We start from the raw sequence: 19,014 nt of genomic DNA on the forward strand, positions 1-19,014 counted from the left end.
ACCAACCCTACAACAGCATCTAGCCATCCTCTTTGCAGGCTGCTTGGCAAGCCTAAGGGACACTGAAGTCCCAACTCCTTAGCTGATGTTGTCCCTCAGCAGTTTGTCTCTCCAGGGCTTCCCAGATCTGTGCTCTCGATCCGGCCAACTGAAAAACTTTGAGGATAGGGATTAGGAGTCTGGGAAACACTGGAGTTTCCAAGACCGTGATTCTTCTCAAGCGAGCATTTACCTCGCTGAAGGAGCCCATCCAGTGCTCTGCTTTTTTCTGTGAGAGGAAGTAGGAGATCACTGTGGCCAGCCAGAGTGCTAGGTTTTAATCCAAAGAAAACCAAATCTGAAATCCCAAATCCGTCACAAAATAATGACCTCCCTGTGCCAGCCCAGGTGGGGCTTTTCTGAAATGTTGGAAAGGATGTACACATTCTGAGCAGTTGCTGCCAGTATCTTTGTGCAGTACAAAGTTAACAGCTCTGCCAAGGATTTCAGTTTTCTCCAATAAGCGGTACAATATTGTAGCAACAAATCATACTAATCATCATAAAAAAAATTTACAGCTGCTACTCTGCGACACACCATAAACTTTCTACCAGTCTCAAAGGCAGGGAGAGAAATTCACTCCAGCCGGGCAGCCCCTTTCCAGCTGTACTGCAGGAAAAAACACTCGCCATGCACATGTCAGCATCTGCTTGGTTCTTGAGCTTGCAGGGACACAGCAGCTGGGGAGCAGCCTGAGGGAGGCAGAGGTCCATTAACCGCTTCGTTGCAACAGGCACAGCCGAGTGACAGGATAGCGGACTGGCAGCCTAAACAAGACACAGCTGTAACACTGCTCCTCCGGATGGTGTCTTAACACAGAAAGTGGCTGTCCCCATCTCCTCTTCCCTGAACTGCAGTTTCCCCTCACTCTTTCTCCACTAAAAGAAACTCATTTGAAGTCTTAAGTCTGTTGTTGAGTTCTGGAAACTACTTTTTTTTAAAAAAAAGAACCTTTTTGATGTTTTATTTGCAGGATGAGTTTAACATGTAAGAACTCTGCTACATGTTTAATTGAAACAGCAACAAATGAAAAGCCCAGTGTGAATGACTCAACACTGACCGGGAAGGCTTAATAAATACCTATGCCTTTAATTTGAGAAACTAAAGTAACATGTAAATCAATTAATACGTCCAGATGTTTGGCTTTCTTTAAATGTGCAGCCACGTAAAACATCTCTCCTTCCACATACAAAATTCAATATAATAAACTCATTATTTAACATCAGTTCATATATTAATTAAAAATACAAGAAGCCTAGATCAATATTACAAATGCCCAGTGCTCAAAAACCCTGCACTTAACCCAAAACACCTTTGCTGAACAACAACAAACCACTTCTAATATTCAAAACACAGCAAGAATCGACAAAGCCAAGTTGTTGGCTTCTGTTATTGGGCTCACGTCGCTTGCCATCAATAAACTTCATTAACTTGGAAGTAACTTGGACACCTCCACACAAAGCACTGTCATATCTTAGTTAAACAGATCTGAACTGAAGCAATCCTAGATGAGAGATCATGCTCCCAGTGAGCAGGATCACTGACTGATATGCAGAAATCACCTTCTTAAAATAGCCAGAACTTAGCATTTTAAGAATCAAGATGGGTCGCCCAATCTCATCCCTTGTGTACAGCCGCACGCCTGAAAAGTGGCCATGGAAATATTAACAGGCATACAAACATTTTATGATTTTCAGAACGCAGAAGTAAAAAAGCAGAGGAGACTGTTCTGTATTGAAAAATTAAGGTACAATTTCTTGACGAGTGTTTAGCCTATTGATACTCATTTGTACCACGTTACCATTTAGTATATTAACACTTAAAAGAAAAATAAAAAGTTTACTAACCTGTGGGAAGAGAGAGTAAGTTGCATTGTCAATAGTGAAAGAATATAAAAATTCCCCGTCAAACCAGAGGTTCTTTCCCATCGGGGAGTTCAGCTTTGTCATAGCAAAGAGCTGCCCAGGGTCGCAGCATTCTTCCAGCAGTTTCCTAGTGAAGGCAACCAAAAGAGAAAGAGCCATATTAATTAGAGCCTCGGCACGTCTTCTCTAATGACCACCCCTCACACCTGAGATCCTGCTGCTCTCAGATGCTCCAAAGCACGCCATTCATCTTCCCAGCCAGCGGATGAACCGTAGGTGACTTGTTTTTACTTACAGAAGGGCCAGAAAACCTGATTTTATTTCAGAAAATCTTAGAAATACACAGTAAAAAATTTAAACCTCCATTCACTTTCAAGTGGCATAAAAATAGAACCAAGATTCAGCAAAAGAAACTCCATCCTTTACAACCCATTCTAATTAATAAAATACTAGTCTCCAACACATATAGAAATCAGAGAAGCTCCTTTGAAAATTAAATCCAAGGTATATGAAAATTCAGTACCAAGCCTTACACACGAAGAGCAGGCCTCCTAAAACCCCACAGTTACATAACTTAAGTATGGAAAAATTTGGCATCTCTCTCCAGTTACTAAATACCCTTGTGCTACATTCACAGCAGTATCAGAGCCTGCCTTCTAACTGAAGTCCAGCTTGAGTCATCCCAGTATGATACACACACACACATATATATATAGTAGATATTATACTTCTTGTTTCCTCGCTGAAACTGCATATCCTCTTATACATTCATTTCCCCAAAATACTTATTACTCAGCTTGAATAGAAATTTGAGAGCTGGTGGGGTGGTTGAAGGTTGTATTGAGCAAAAATTCTGTACCACAGTAAACTCGGCAATTAATATCCTAAAATACAGAATGATGAAAAGCTCTAGACATCTGCAGGGCAGGAATATTCTATCTTTCCAAAGCCCGCATGGGAGAAGCTCTCTATAGGAAGGGTGACACTCATATTAGTTCTTATATGTAATAGATGTATGTAAAATATACATTGCAGAATTATGCCATTACAGTATATTAATATATTATTATATACATTTGTCATTTATTTTACAGGGAATCCTAAAGAGGCTGATGCCATTTCCAGTGGCTGCATAAGAGCTGCAAGTGGCAGGCAGAAAAACATCAGTTATTAGTGACTACTAAAATGCTTGATATCGCTGTTCTCCTCTGTGAAAGAGGAAACTTTATTCAAAACCATGAAGTCATTCACAGAAATGTTTAAATTTTTTAGCATTTTTAAAGGTTTACCACTACTTGTCTTCTCTAAAAATTGATATTAAAAAAAAAAAAAATCAATATTTTCCCCTATCAAAAATTGATTTTGCCGTAAGTTAATAGTTTTCTGCAACCATGTGAATACTAATTGCCGTACATACTTCAACTGAAAATTTGATGAAAGCCATAGAGTGGATTTGTTGTAATCTTAGCAGAACTGGAAACAGCTTGAAAATGTTGCATGGCAAACAGAAAACGTAGGGGTGTCGGTGCTATTGGGTAGCCTTCCCCGCTGGGGAAGTTCAGTGATTTGCTCTGGTTCAGCTCCAGGGCAGCGCTGCCCCCACGGATACCCCGGGCCCCTGGGACACTTCCTCGCGTGGAGGAAGGCTCTCAAGGGACAGCAAGGAGGCAAGCGCGGGGAAGCTGGATTGAGGGCAGGAGGTCCACTCCTCTCCTAAAACAGGTACTTGAGAGTAGCCTTTGCACATGACATGCAGGCAGATTAAACTGTTAAAAGGAAGCAAATTACACAAGGTAACTGGATATCACATTTTGTTGAAAGTCAAGAGTCAGCTTCTATGAAGAGCTGCAAGGTAAGCTCTCCCCCGGTAACAGGCTGAGCAGCCCCTCTGTCCCCACAGGCAGCCACAGAGGTGAGCAATTTTTATGAAGACTCAATCAGAAGCTTATGACAGGGTGCTTCACGGCTCAAAATGTCGATATTTTGTCCATTTTACCCCACAGTGCTGCACTGCAGATCCACCACATACCCAGACCTTACACTGTGAGGGCACAGGGCTCACGACCACAGAGCGAGCTGCTGCTCAGACTGAAGTGCTACGAACACGATCTTTTTTCCGCGTGCTTTCTCCATAAACACCTGAACTCCTCCATCTGTATAAATAAGCATTTCAGAAAAGATGTAAATCACTGTGCTCAGGTGCGTAAGTAAACCCCAAATGAATGAAGTCTGGGACAAAACTGTGTCCAGTTCTAGACCCTGCAATTCAAGAAAGATGCAGACAGACCGGAGAGGGTCAAAAGGAGGGCCGTGACGATGATCAAAGGGCTGGAAAACCTGCCCTGTGAGGAAGGACTTAAGAGGTTAGGTCTTTTCTCCCTGGAGAAGACAAGACTCAGGGGAGACCTCATCACAGTTTTCCAGTACTTGAAGGGCAGTTACAAAGAGGATGGAGGTTTTCTCTTCACAAGGAGCCACATGGAGAAGACAAGGGGCAATGGGGACAAGTTGCACTGGGAGAGGTTTCATCTTGATATAAGAAAGAAATTTTTTACAGTGAGAACAATCATTCCCTGGAACAACTTCCCCAGGGATGTGGTGGAGTCCCAGTTGCTGGAGGTTTTCAAGATGCAATTGGACAAGGTGCCAGATAATCTCATCTAGGCTCCATTTCCCATGAAAGGCTGGACCAGGTGATCGTTCGAGGTCCCTTCCCACCTCAGCAGTTCTGTGACTCTGGAACTGTTTTCCCTTAGGCTGCTCGTTGCAGAGCTGGTTTGTCTCCCCCTGAGCAGAACAGAGCGATGTGTTAGCCAGAATGGCAATTTCCATTCCTAGAAACACCAATGGGTCTACCTATACCCACCACAGAGGCTTCACATCATGCTCCTACTGATGCCCAGATAAAGCCTTCATCATAGAACTGTGAAAATCAAACTAGAGGAAATTTGAAATCTCTCACCACATAACCTTTGCAAAACAGTTCAAGACAGGCATGGAATATTGTTCCAAATAAAAGATATGAGAGTGGCGATTTTTCTGGCTGTCCACAAACTCCAGTTTGCAGCCTTTGGAAAATTATTTCTTTCTCTGTCAAGTGGAAAGAAAATAATTTTTGCCTATCTTTCCCCTCCTTTTCTTTGTATTTTCTACCCCCATGGCAACTTTTTCAAGAAAGCATAAGGTAATCCAAGATTAGCTGGAGCCTCAACTCTACATATAGTTGTTTATTATACAACTGTATAACAAAATTAAAATTTCCAAGTGAAATCCTGCAACTCATACCTTCTCTGGAAGTCTGGTCCAAGCAAGAAGCACAAAAATAGCAGATAACTCAGTGGAAAAGTATCTAGGGAATGTTTTATATTAACGAATCTTTCCTTAGCCAGGGTAAACTGATGAGCTAAGGAACAGCTCTTTGTAGGATTCCCCCGTCCCCCCCATCTATTAGACCAGATATATATACCTACTCTTTCCCCTCCCCCCAAATGCATTCTTCTGGTTCCCATTGAATCCTTCATTAATAAAACTATTATGAAAAGCAGTAGGTGCTCCTGGAAGGTCCACAGACAGGCAGGTCACTAGTTCAAGTATGCATCTGCGTGTATTAGCACAAAAATCTTGTGCGCTCACACGTGCTTTCCATCAGAAAAGAATAATTAGTAAAAGTCTCACATTATTCAGTCTCTCGTTCTGATCCAAATCCCAGAATTACGAAGTGAGAAAAGCTCCATAGGAAAACGTGCATTAAAAAGCAGAACAGATTCAAAAGCAAACCTAAAGCAAGGTACTTTGCAGGATCAGGGAGTCTGAACTGATTTGCTGAGCTTCATTAAAATGTACAGCTAAAATGTTATGACAGAATTTGCAAAACTGCAGCAGCTTTTAGCCAAGGATTTCAATTCACTGCAAGCATTCCTTCACTCACAGGACATAAATAATATACCTTTGACTCAAAGTTATCTCCAATTCAGAGGAGACCTGTGTATGAGAGGAATTAAACAACTTGAATATTGGTACTGAAAAGGCACTGGGGGCCCTCAGATCTGAGAGCACTTAAGGGACAAATCCCTACTTGCGAGAGAAGCAGGAGAAAAGTCATTTGAGAATCTCACTTCAGGCTTCTAAGATTTCAGCCAGAATTGGGCACGAAGCAGGTCATTAAGTACAAGGCAGCATTAGTGCTGAAGTGGCTCTGCACATCAACTCAAGCAGCAACCTGTGCACAAGGCGGGAGCTGAGCAGCAGTTTTGAGATGTCAGCCGTATCCCCACGGTATACTTTGCTGAGGTTATACCAGCAGACATTGCACACTGAAAGAAGCTGAGTGAAATAGTTGGTGCCAAGGATCCTGCATCCACATTACCTTATTTTCATGGGATTTACTGCAGACTAACTCTGGTCTGATTCCACAAAGAGCCTGGGAGCGGCTGTAGCACATTGAGTGCATTACTGAACTGCAGTAACGGGGGTCAATCGGGAGATTTGCCTCAAAAGCCCACTGCTGACCAAAGGGCTAAGGTGCACCCTCCTCCACCTAAAAGCAGAGAGGAAGCCACACCTCCTTGCAAAGTCTAAACCTAAAGAGAGTAAAAGAGCTTGCATAAAAATCCCAAACTACTTATTCTTCATCTGAAGTTAATGAACTTTTCAGTTTGGTTTCAGTTTGCAGCCAGTTAATGCTTAATCTCACCCTGGGTTTGACTCGAGTCCCAGCCAATAATGACTCAGTAGCTAGTTCAAGCATCCCAAATGGCTTAAAACTGGCAAATATAACATCTAAAAGCAGAAATGGGCAATTCCACAGCACGGGTTGTCAGCCAGGAGGTTACAGCCCTGTAGCTATCTCTTCTCCACAGGTGGAGCAGGTCCTGCCTCCCCAGCACACCACCACTTCTCCAGCTCTCTTTGCCACGCCTGCCTTGTGATGCTGCACTACGTGAAGCACGTAAGCGCCGCCACCACTGTGCAAGGGAGGGGGAGCAAAATTCTTCCTCTCAAATTTTAGCTTTTAAACCCATGCAAGGGGGATGTAGTACATCAGTGAGGAAAAGATGAGGCTGATGGGGAGCCGCTTGTCAGGCAGCAGCAACAGGAGGGCAGCTTCATGAAGGAGGACTGAAGGCTTACGCCTGATCTTAAATGGAGCGACGGGCAGAGGGTGCGTGGCATGGCGTGGCATATGGGGTGCAGGGGTGAGGGTCCCAGGTGAGGCTGGTCAGGGCTATTAAGGCCTACTGGTGCCCTGACACTGGTAACACTACCAACACCCCTTTTTCTGCCCCAAGGGGATAGCAGTTTTATAGCAAATCCCCCCCACACACACACACTTGCTGAACCTTGCACTGAAGAGGACCCCATCCAGCTCTGCAGAGCAGTGCCCCAGGAAGGATGATGCTGCACGCACGGGAGGGGGAGAGGGCAGGAAAGGCTACAGCTTGACGCTGCTCTGCAGGTCCTAGCAAGTGCCAGCAGTCCCCACGCTGAACAACGGCACTGATTCAACCACTGCTCAAAAATTGTAACACGAAACTTATTATTACTGTTTCATTACCGTTTGGCTTTAATGGCAGCATTAAAATAATGACTGAGGTTCAGGTTCAAGTTTGAGATAAAAATAATTGGTCAACCAATTGCTTCAGTCAGACTCTGCTCGGCTGCCTGGATTTAGCTGGTATCATTCTAGCCTACATCCAGTGACTACAAAATGGAGCCAGGAGCTGACAGTACAAGGCTGCAGCATTTGGTCTGACATAAACCTCCTTTCTTTACATTGCAGTTCACATTCGCCTCAACTTCCCACATTTTGCTTTGGGATCAAATGAATCTGAACACTCAGAGAAAAAAATGAATCTACCTTTGGAGTTTCAGCTAGTGTCAAGCCAAAACCACCAGGCCTTCGCTCACAGCCAGGGATTTGTGGCACTGCTAAAATCCAGAGTACAGGTGGTTGCTTAAGTTTATTAGGGGACATTTGCACAGCTCCATTTCAGTGCAATTGCTTAATTGCTTCCATCTACGTATCCCCCAGTAGAGGCAGGAGGACCTACTCAACTAAATCAACACCTATTTCCCAGCACATGCACACTTAAGGGACCCTGGGCCAACATCCCCATCGGAAATACTTCAGGGATTAATATCGATAGTGGCTCTGAAACACTTCTAGTCTGACCACCTCCAACACTATGAGTCTCAAAATCTAATCCTGAAATTCTCTAAATTAGGTCTTCAGCGTAATGTTTCCCTAAGAATAATACATCCACATGTTCTTGCAAGAAGTTTTGGTGGCAGGGGAGAAACCACAATTGTTGTTTAATGGTTAAAATCTTGCCTTAGCAAATTTGCACCCAGTTTAGAGTTTGAAATTTTGGCACTTCAGGTGTTCGCTGATTTTTTTCATTATTTTTTCTCCCCTCCCTTCAGAGATCCCTGGCTTCTCAAATTTCAGCCTCCCCTCTGATGAGTGGAAAAGCTGTGGAGTTTCCTGAATTTCTCACTTTGAACAAAGTTTTTTACGCCTTCCATCATTCCTGTGGCTATTCTCTCTTTTTCAAAATCCACTTCTAAATATTCTAAGCCTGGAAATAATATTTCTAGGGTAGTCACCCCCTGCCAGCTACAGGGACAAAATGACCTCTCTGTTATTACCCATGCATCCCACGTCCAAGGCTAAAGCACATTTAACTGATTAACTATTTAGCACTCTTTTCGCTGCCAATGCTTCCCAGGATGAGGACATCCATCTGTAACTGCAACCTGCACTCTGGTTTGCTAAATGTGAGATTTCACATATGGCTCTGTTGAAAATTAGGAAGCTTAGCAGGAAACCCTGGCTGCTCTGTCTCCTGGGCCTGTCCCCTGGATCAGTTGCTGCCCTGCTCCTTTTCTCACCTGAAAAATTTATCAACAATATTTTAATGTTGTCTTGCAGATCACTGATTAAAAGAAACGCAGAGAATCAAGAATTAATCATCTGAGCAAGTTCACACCCAAACAACATCCTGAATTCATCCATCCAATGATCATTACCATCCAAGAACATAAAAAAAAAAAAAATCTAGCCCCATATCCCATCTCCAACAGTAGGCAGTAGCTAATGCTTACAGCTATAAAAGAGTCCTCTCATATAGCCACATAATGGCTATACTTGTGGCCATTTTTTGCTCCAAGCTGGCAGCCTGAGAATTTTATGGCTCTACAGAAGGCTACAGAAGCCATTCAATAACAGTAAAATCACTGATTCAATTACAATGAGTGTGGTCGCATGAGCTTGTAGCTGCAGCTGGCATTTGGCTTCTGAATATTCTGTGAAAACATCCTTAGTTGGGTTTGGTCACACACATTGAATTTCTCTTTCCCAAAGAGCTCAATATAATATTTTTAACTGGGGGTTAGCTTGAAGAAGTCACTGAGGCTTTGAGGTTTTCACGGTGTTTAAACTGTGCTACTATGCAAGGAGTTCAAGGCATGCTAGCCTGCACCTGAGGCAGGGCAGAAGCCAGCAAGTATAAGGAAACTGAAAGTGGAACGTAATGTTCTTATCAGGGCAGATATCACACACATCAAACTCTTGCTTCAAACACCTAACTGCCCCTGTACCAAAGCTGTGGGTAGAACACGAGTAACCACTATGAATTCACTAGGGAGACGGAGGGAAGAGGCTGTCACCTTTCTGCTACCACCAGATGCTAAGGGACGCACTGAATGAACTCCAAGTGTCCAACACAACACAGAGCCACATGGTCTTCCTCCTTCACATCAAAACCCAAACTGGCTTCAGCCTTGTCAAGTATTTTGGCACCACTCCTCTCTATAGCAGACTCCACCCCACCTGAGATGAAATTTAAAACTACCCTCAGCACAACTATTCAGGAATAGGATCTTAAAATTGCCCTCCTAAGAACATCATGGACAAGTACCAAAAGAATAAGAGAACAGCCAATGCAAATGCTCTTTTATTCACAAAAGCATACCAAATTGTTTTTTTGGGAAAGCAGTACTAGTTTAAGCTCTAACTAAAATTAAGACCTTTGCCAAAACCAACATCTAAATCCAGAATACATTGCTCTGCACAGGTTCATTTCTGAAAATCCCCCAGTTACCTAACCTTGAGGAATAGGTCTAAATGCAATGAAAAAGAAATATGAAAAAGAGTGGACATCACAGAGCAGAACAGAGAGATAATCTGATCTACTTCCCAGCCAAGTTTTCTGCAAAACAGTAAGATTCTATGAAGACTAAAGTCATGACAGTTTTTCTCCTCACATTTATTATTATGTTGTTTCTTGTTGTGAAACTTTCAGCCTATTTCAATGCCCCCTGCAGCAATTCCTGGTGCCTGGACTTTACAAGGATCATGTAATATTTCCCCCATCTTCCTCAAGAGAGGCAAGGTATGAGGACAATAAAAAGGTGACAGGCAGAGCAGATCATGTACTGAACTGCCTGGCGCTGCAACCAGCATGCAAGGAAAGAGGTTGCAGAGACCATAGGTACTTCCCAGAATAAGGACAGTTCATGAAAACCACCTTCATAAGCTCAGCAGTAGAGCTGTATGTGACTTTTTAAAGTAAGAATAAGACATTTTACCTATAAACCATTGGATAATTTGCTACAAATTGCCAAATTAATAGTTTAGGGGGGAAATTATGAAATCAAGCACTTCCATCATTTCTGCATCATCAGTATCTTTTCCTTTAGAACTTTCTTCCACGTCTTTTTGAGGTGCCCAAAAGGGAAACAAAGTATTTTATTTAACTTGAGAATATTGTATCTTTGGGTTTTCGCTATTTATTTTAAAATCACTGAACAAAACATTTGGTGCCACCCACGCAGTATAGTTAGCAGTTCTGTTTTCCAGACTGCAAAAGAAATACAAAACTGCTTTTTTCTCCTGTGTGTTGGGCTACGCTATCCTTGCTATCCCGGCCCGATACAAACAAACCCTGCTGCCTTGTAGTAGGCAAAATCTGAGCTGTCAGCCATTGCAGCCTATCATCCTACTCTGTGACTGATTTTGTCCAACTCTTTTTTTTTTTTTTTGAAATGTACATGTGGTATCTTTTTTCCAGAAACGTTCAGAGTATCACAGAAAATGTTTTGTTTTCTTCTACCCTCCTTCCAAACAAAGACAGACTTAGTGCTTAAAATTTCAAGGATCTTAAGTCTGTTTTCAGAAGACAGCAGTAGCAACAGTATTACATGGCGCACCTTGTAACTCCCCAAACTTGCCTAAATTCTGTTCTCTCAAAATTGAACTGTGGCTCAGCTCAATGTGAATCTTCAGATGATTTCAGATTATTTAATCTCTATCAGATTCTCCTTTGAATTTAAACTCAAATTTCAGGCAGTGTGATAAAGATAGGCAGTTACTTCAGTTGATTATGCATTCCCTCTTTGATCAAAACCCTGCATTTTAAGAAAAGTAATTGAAAGGATATACTTTTCTACCACTGTAAACAGACATGATTCTTTTAATAGCATCACATAATTTTTTTCCATACCTTCATTAATATTGCAAGTGCAAAGGAGGACTGAACTGTGCAACATTTAGACTGCAGAAGTACAGCTGAGGCCAAAATTTGCCAGGGACTATCTTTGTTATTGAACAATGTTCATGAACTAGAAGAAGGCAGTGAACAGAAGTCTACCTGAACATCTGACTAGCCTTGAGTTTACCTTTTCTCCTGCCAATTCTTTTACTTACAAACTGAGCAGATTTCATCTGGAAAGCTATTGAAACACACAGTTGTTAGCCTCTTTTCAGAGAAAATACATTTTGATTCATGCAAAGTTGCTTCAAACTGCTATGCACAAAGCCTGCTTATAAGCTTTGAAACACAAATTATAATGTATGAATTATAACGTATGAATTACAGAGTATGAATTCCAGTATTCGGTCAGAGGAAGTTTTGCTAAGACTCTCATACCAGATGTATAAAGAGCTGTATATAAGGAAACCACCACAAGTTGTGACTTGCAATGGCAAAACCAGCACTGTCGCGCTGCTTTATTACTCATGCAGTAAAATCCACTGGAATGCAGGATGCCTCCGAGTTGTCCGTATTGTTCCCAATGAAACCCCAACAACATCCAGGGGAGACAGCAGCAGTGACTCCTCATCTAACCTAGGAACTGTGAGGAACAGCCACATTCCCTGGAGAGGCGATGAATTTGAGCATGAGCTGATGGTTTCTGGGCAGTGGCCAGCAGCTCAAGAGCAGTGACCTCACATGATGCTGGAATTCACTGGCACTGCACCAGACTGCTCCTTTGCTTTGCCAATGCCACCACCACCAGCCCCTAAATGTTGTGTTTGAGGGCCCATCCCAGGGACGACACAGGGTTCATCTCGCTTCATTTACAGTATTTGAAATGTAAACACCTGTATCCAAGTCACTTTGAGGCTTCTTTGTAGCAGAGATAGCTTCTTTTAGGGTGTGATTCATCTCAAACTAAACGGACACCTATTTCCTCTCCAATGACCATAAAGAGAACAACTACCTTAGATGGAGACATCTACGTTTGGTAATTTAATTTCAATCCACGAAGCCAGACCTGCTGCTCCAGACCCTAGAAAGCCTGTCAGAAAGATGAGATGGCACAACTGCACGAACTGGTACTTTTGTCAGAGAGAATTCAGAGGCAAAGGGGAGTTGGGCAGGGGGAACAGATTAATTGCTTCATTTGCTATTCTTCTTTTTTTTGATCTTGTAAACCTGGCAGGAGGAGAGCAGCTTTCACAGAGATGAAGTGAAATTAATGAATTGCTGTCTTGCAAAACAGCAGAACCATCCACTGAGACAGGAAGTTAAAACACATGACGGTGCTGCTCCAAGGGGGGAAAAATGCGTTGTTCTTACCAACTCCCTTGTTCCTTTCAGCAAAATTGCTGCTTGCTTTGCGCCGCTACGAGTACAAAGAAATATTCAGCTTCAACAAGGGCACTGGATGGCTGTATTCTTCCAGGAGAAGGAGATTCACTAAAAATAAATCGAGCAGCTCTAATCTTACATTTGAGCTTGTAATATCTGGAGTGATGATACATACCACCTAGATCTAAGCAGTCAATTATCACACTACAGTGACTTCTCCACCTGCTTCTGCAACCCAGATAAAAGCCCTGTAAGTGTTATACAATGCTCCTCACAAAAGTGCCCCCACGTTCCAATCCAAGGAAATCCGTAGGGAGCTTTTTACTAATTTGGGCAGTTAAAGTCATGCCCCTCCATAGAACGTGAACTGGCCAGGGAAAAAAAAAAAAAATTCCTCCATTACACAGATTTAAACATCTTGAAATGCCTAAAAACAGAGACCACAGAAACGAAGAGGAGAGGAATAATCCTCCACTGGTCAGTCTTAGTGCTTTTTGATGCAAAAACTGTAGGTAACCAGGCAGCTGTTGCCTGTATATGTGATAGAGACAAGAATATGTAAAAGTATCACGTGAACAGGCATGAATGAGCAATATATTTTCAAAGGCATATGAAGCTGCACATTTGGGAAGGCAGCTTTAACCCATGAAAGACATACGAATACATCTACAACTGAAGGAAGCATTGTTTCGAAGAGAAACTTGTTTCTCTCACTTTTCAGAAACAGCTTCCCACATCTCATAACTCTCAGTTGTTTAGCAGACAGAGCGAGTTGTGCCTGGTTGGGAAGCATCCATCTGATGCCCTGCCAGCTAGCAGGACGGGCTGATCAGCCAAACAGGAGGCCAAACAAAATAGGAAACCTCAGTTTTGATCTCTCTTCTATCCAGCTGCTGTGTTTCATGAAACTTGTCGGAACTGACTACCCTTAAGACTTCTATTATTCCGTCTAATTTGGATGAAATTAGCCAGTGAGACAAATTTCATAAAGGGGGTGGATTATGATTGAGATTCCAGTCATATATATCACATTTTATCACATTTCCTACTGGCCGAGAGCGGGGAGGGGAATCCAATAAATGCCAAATAATGCCTTGCTTTAGCTTTCTTGAAAAGGACATTGACAAAACTGTGCATTCTTTGTTGCCCCTGTGTACCCAGAATTATACACCAGTTAAGCTGTAATAGTCCAATTTTGGATGAAAGCCATGATTTAATGCACTGTCAAGCACTGACGCTGGACTTCACTTACAGCCCGAGTTGCTGCAACCATCAACATCACTTTTGAAAACAGCTGATGATCAGTTGGCCAAGTGTCCAGAGATATTTCTGAACTGAGTTCAGTGATCCTTCTGTGTGCTGACAGATGGCTTCTAACAGATGAAAATGAATGGTAAAATTATCACAGATTAAAACAGAGCCATTTACCTGAAACATACCTTGAAATTGCATTTCCGCGCTTTGTGGTTACAAGCTTCATTTTTGAAGCAGTTTTGCTAACGTGTTTTAAATCTTGACTGCGTACTAGGTGCTATAAAATCAGTTTCATTGATGCAAATACTTTGCTAAATGCAGTAAGTGGATTAAAATAAAGGCACATTCAATTTGGAAAGTCTCTTCATTAGAAGCTCCAATTCCAAGTCTTTTTAAGTCTCTTTTCCTCTGGTGAAGCCAGAGGAAAAAAGTTAAATGGCAATCATCTTGCACTCATCTTTCACTCCATCATATTTGAATTCTGGCTATTGCCTTACAGATTTACTGCAATCAGAAAGAATCTCACTAGCTCTAAGTGGAAATGAGTCTGTTCTTACAGGGAAGGTCAGCTGAGATGCTTTCACCAGTCATCTCCAAACACCTGTCCCAGGAACAAGAGGCAGTGTACCCTCTCTGTCTTCACAGCTTGCTCTCTGTAGGCCCAGCAAAAAAAAAAATCAAGTTTATTGATGATCATCAGTGTATACTGCAGAACCGGGACTCTGGTATGATAAAGCAAAAGCAGAAGCAAATGCTAAGCCTGTTTCTGGACCACAGGATTTCTTTTTGCAACTCTCCTACTTCCATTCTCGGTGGCTGAGTGACAGCTATGCGTTGTATTAATTGATTCGCAATGCAGGAGCACTTAGTGGTTGAAGCCCCATTTTGCACTCATGTAACAGTCTACTGGCGTGCCTCAAGTTTCAGTGTTGTTCCTAAGATGCTCACGCCACCAAAGCCCAGCCACCGCACAGTTAGGCACCTATTTTACATTGGTCATCTAGACTTTCCACAGTCAACAGCACACTTACCCTACCCTAACATAGGTATCTAAGGCAGAAGAGAACTCTCAGTATCTGCAAGTACCTCTGCCTGCTCATTACTTATAGTACTCCTACTATAGTTTCCTCCTGCTAAGAGAGAAATATACCTTTAGTTAAAGTAAGTGTGATAAACCTCAATCTGCTATATCTATAGGTGACCACACAGCATTAAAATCTGCTGCTTATCCCCTGGCCTAGACAATACAAACACAATCACAGGAAAGTCTTTTTTTTTTTTTTTCCTTTCTGAGCACATCTCAGTAACAAAAACTGCCGTATACCTTACTCCCTCTAGCACCTTATTAGAAAGGATAAAATGCTGATGAAGAAGTAAATTTTTGCCATTTGCTCTCAACAGTGCTGCCAACTTACTGACAACTCTATGTAAAACGCCTCTTGTGATTACTTAAAATGTGCTCAGACCCCCACTCTCACCAATGCTCACTACTGCAAAGTAACCTAGCTAGTATCTAACAGGAGGTATGGAAGAGTCCAATAGACATTTTCCCACTTTCCACCCACATCAGCTCATTTCTGAGCCACACCACTCCTTCACTGGCAACCTAACCTGAGCCAAGTCCCTTCGGCAAGACTCACGGCACCAATTCACTGTTCACCACCACAACTATACACTTTGATTCCAGGGTGTATAAAACATGGGGAATTTCCTGGGTCAGACTTAAGTAGCCTGGACCTAAGCACTCCGTGTTTCCTCTAAACCTGTACCCTGCATTTCTATTAGTCAATTGCTGCTTGCAAAGTACATGCAGAGGCTTATCATCTGAGCTATTCCAGACCGTAAGAGGAGCTGGCAGGATTCCCCTGAACACTTTCCCCAACCAGCTAGAAAGAATTTGCCAGTGTAACCAGGGAACATAAACGTGGCCTTTCAGGACAAATATTCACATGGCGCTGAAAGCAGTTTCCGTAACTCACATTTCCAAAGCTCCCAGAATTTCACAGGCGCATCACTACATCTTGTCAGGGCTCTGAAGCAGTCCTCAGCACGATCCAAATGGCTTCGGCCATCAAGGTCATCACGTATTTGCACCTCCAGCTCCCGACTCATTGCACACTATTTTGCCATTACCATTAAACGAGTGATATTTGGCAGCACTCACTGCAAACGTGGAGTTTCACAACACACCACAATGTTCAGTGGTCTGGGTTTGGTTTTGGGGGCTTGGGAGTGGCGAGGTTGCCTAAACTGGCACAGAAGAAGCAGCAGAAGTAGAAACCAGGCAGTTGCTTGGCAGTGAAAAAGAAGAGGTGAGGAGACAGGAACCATGTTTGAGTCTATCCTAATCTAACTAGTTTGCTGCGCTGTGCTCTGTGCTGCTGGGAATAAATCAGGAATGCACAAACTCCATTACCCGGAGCAATCAAACAGCTTCCCTGGGGACAACAGTTTTATGTACTAAGCTCTTTTAGGCCTGAAGTCCTGGCAAAAAAAGCAACGTATCCAACTTCACCCCTCTGTCTAATCTGGTGGCCTTTAACAAGTTAACACTAAATGCAAGAGAAGAATTCCTAAAAGCCTGTCAAACACAAAACTGCAGAGATTACTACATGCTATGACTCCTACCCAACTTTGCCAAGATGTTTATTTTCCATCTACCTCTCCTGCCTCTGCCATCTGCCGGGCCGGGCCGGGCCCCAGCTGTACAATCGCACCTCCCCTGCACAGGCACGCACGCCGAGCGGGCGGTTTTGGGAAACCCTAGGGTTCCAGTGCTGCAAAACAGCTTCCCAACAGCTACGGGAAATGTTCCTGTCAGAATTCAAGTCTGGGGTTTTGCTTTCCCTCCTCTTTCTGCTCCACTGGTTGAGTTTTCCATCCTTCTTAGACTTCTTTACTCCCTAACACCCAGTTACAGGATTCATTAGAGTTAAGGTAGTAAACAGGTGAACTGCTGCCGTTTAGATAGCTGCCTGGCGTACTACAGCAATGCAAAACATGCTATCTTGTCATGCCTGCAAGAATTATATATAGTGCAACATTATGAAATTCCAAATAAAAGCAAAACCTGAAGCATTTGACATATACAGCCACACATATCACAGGAAACTATTTTTGCTTGAAGGACTGCTGAAATCCTACATTTAATTAGCTGCCGCGCTCTAGTTTTCACAGACTACCCATAATCCAAAGAAATCTAAATAATAAAAAATACTGGAACTAGGCTCTGAAAAGAGCTGAAAGGGGAATTTATAAACCAAGCAGTTATGCACAAGACAGAAACCTCACAGCCACGTGAAGTCCCTCAGTCTAGCGTGTCCAAGCAATCCCACTGAAGAGGAAAGGGGAAGAGGAGCTGTACCGCTCCTAAACAATTATGCAAACTCTGCACAGCTGGAGCTCCAGCAACCAGGGCCCTTCTCCATAGCCAACAGGCAGCGAGCTGAAGTGTAGCACATCTGCTCAGACCTTCTATCGCCATTTCACGCCAGGTAATCACCATGGGGAACAAACTGTTTCAAGACAGCAGAGACATCTTTTAACCACTGCCAAGCAGCGCTCTTCTGCCCAAGACAGGAACCATCTTCTTGTTTTCCATCCACCTTCTGCCTCTCATAGTCTATTGCTTCACCTCCAGCTGCAGGTGGTCTTGAGCAACCCCCCATCTCTCCTACAAACAGATCAGTAACCTGAGTTTACTTTTACCCAGTAACCTGAGTTTACTTTTACCCAGCTGTCCACGCTGTCAGTTCCAGAAGAGTGAGGCATAGTGCTGGTAACAGAAACCTCCTTTAAACAACTCAAGGAAGTCTCTGGATCACAAGCTCCGGGTCCACTAGGAGACTTACATCTCCCTGACATCTACAGGAAGGGCAACACAGAGTCATGCAAGCAACTTGGGAGATTTCTGGAGTGTGTCAGGGATAATTATTAATACAGGTATTGATGGGTCAACTTACAGCTGGATCTACTATTCACTAACAAGGAAGCACTGATTGGGGATGTGATAATCAATGGAAACCCTGGCCCATGAAACAGTGGCATTCAAGATCCTGAGGGGAGTGAGGAGAGTAGCAGATTCTTAATTGATTAATTGATTGATCTTGAACTCATCAGTCTGGACTGGACGTAGCTCATGACCATTTATGAGTATTGTGGAAACTACATGTCAAAAACAAGGGTCCCATAGCAGAGACACGGAGCAGAGGCAGTCCCTGGCCCAAAGAGATGGTCACCCAGGACGCTCTCTTTGTGACCCCTTCCTCCCCAGCTTGCCAGGGCAGCACTGGACTGATTTCATGATGAACTGACAAGACTCCAATACAGCTGCTGGGTTTGTGGTCCTTCTTCCTGCGACTGAGTGAACATGAGAAATGTGTCCTGTCAGGCAAATAAACGTTACTCTCCATGACCAGCATGAGAAGACTTTCACGTTCACACCACTGCACAAAAGTTAACCCAACATTTGCTTTCTAGGAATGCTTTTGACTGAGCCTTTCATTATATTCAGAGCTCCCAGGCCCGACACCTGAAACTAGCTGGTGAAAATTCACACAGCATTTGAGAGCGTCCAGCAACTGGGCAGTCCAATTGACAGCTTTTTAGGTCTCAAACTTGTCTTGAAAATTCACCTTGCAGCTCAAGAATGAATGACAAGTTATAGAGCTATATTTAATCATGGGAATGTCCTTCAGTTGGTCTATGTCATCTCAAGAAATTCAAGCAGTTAATTATTTAGAAAGAAGAATCACATTTCAGAAGTAATAACTGAACAATTTTAAAGAGCAGTAATTCAGTTTCCACAGTAATTAAACTGTTTACTACAGGGCTGAAGATGAGCTATTTAGTTTTCAACAGCATGATGATATTTTGTTTTCTGGTACAATGTTACAATCTAAAAATAAACCAGATAAATAAGTAAATTAGTACAAAAACAGTAAACGAGCTGAAGAGGAAATAGATTTTTTAAGTGAGTAAGA

General features: G+C 42.8%; 1 protein-coding gene across 1 annotated transcript in view; it reads right to left on the reverse strand.

The window, feature by feature from the left end:
- Nucleotides 1-19,014, reverse strand: part of ST8SIA1 (ST8 alpha-N-acetyl-neuraminide alpha-2,8-sialyltransferase 1) — a gene marked incomplete at both ends in the record, with an annotated part of 130,243 nt that overhangs the window by 94,206 nt on the left and 17,023 nt on the right. The window contains one exon of the mRNA XM_082310643.1: nt 1,887-2,031. Coding sequence (XP_082166769.1) covers nt 1,887-2,031 — 145 coding nt within the window. The remainder of the gene's footprint in view (nt 1-1,886; nt 2,032-19,014) is intronic.

This window comes from Platalea leucorodia (genome assembly GCF_965183815.1).
Source record: "Platalea leucorodia genome assembly, chromosome: 4".
Lineage (NCBI taxonomy): Eukaryota > Metazoa > Chordata > Aves > Pelecaniformes > Threskiornithidae > Platalea > Platalea leucorodia.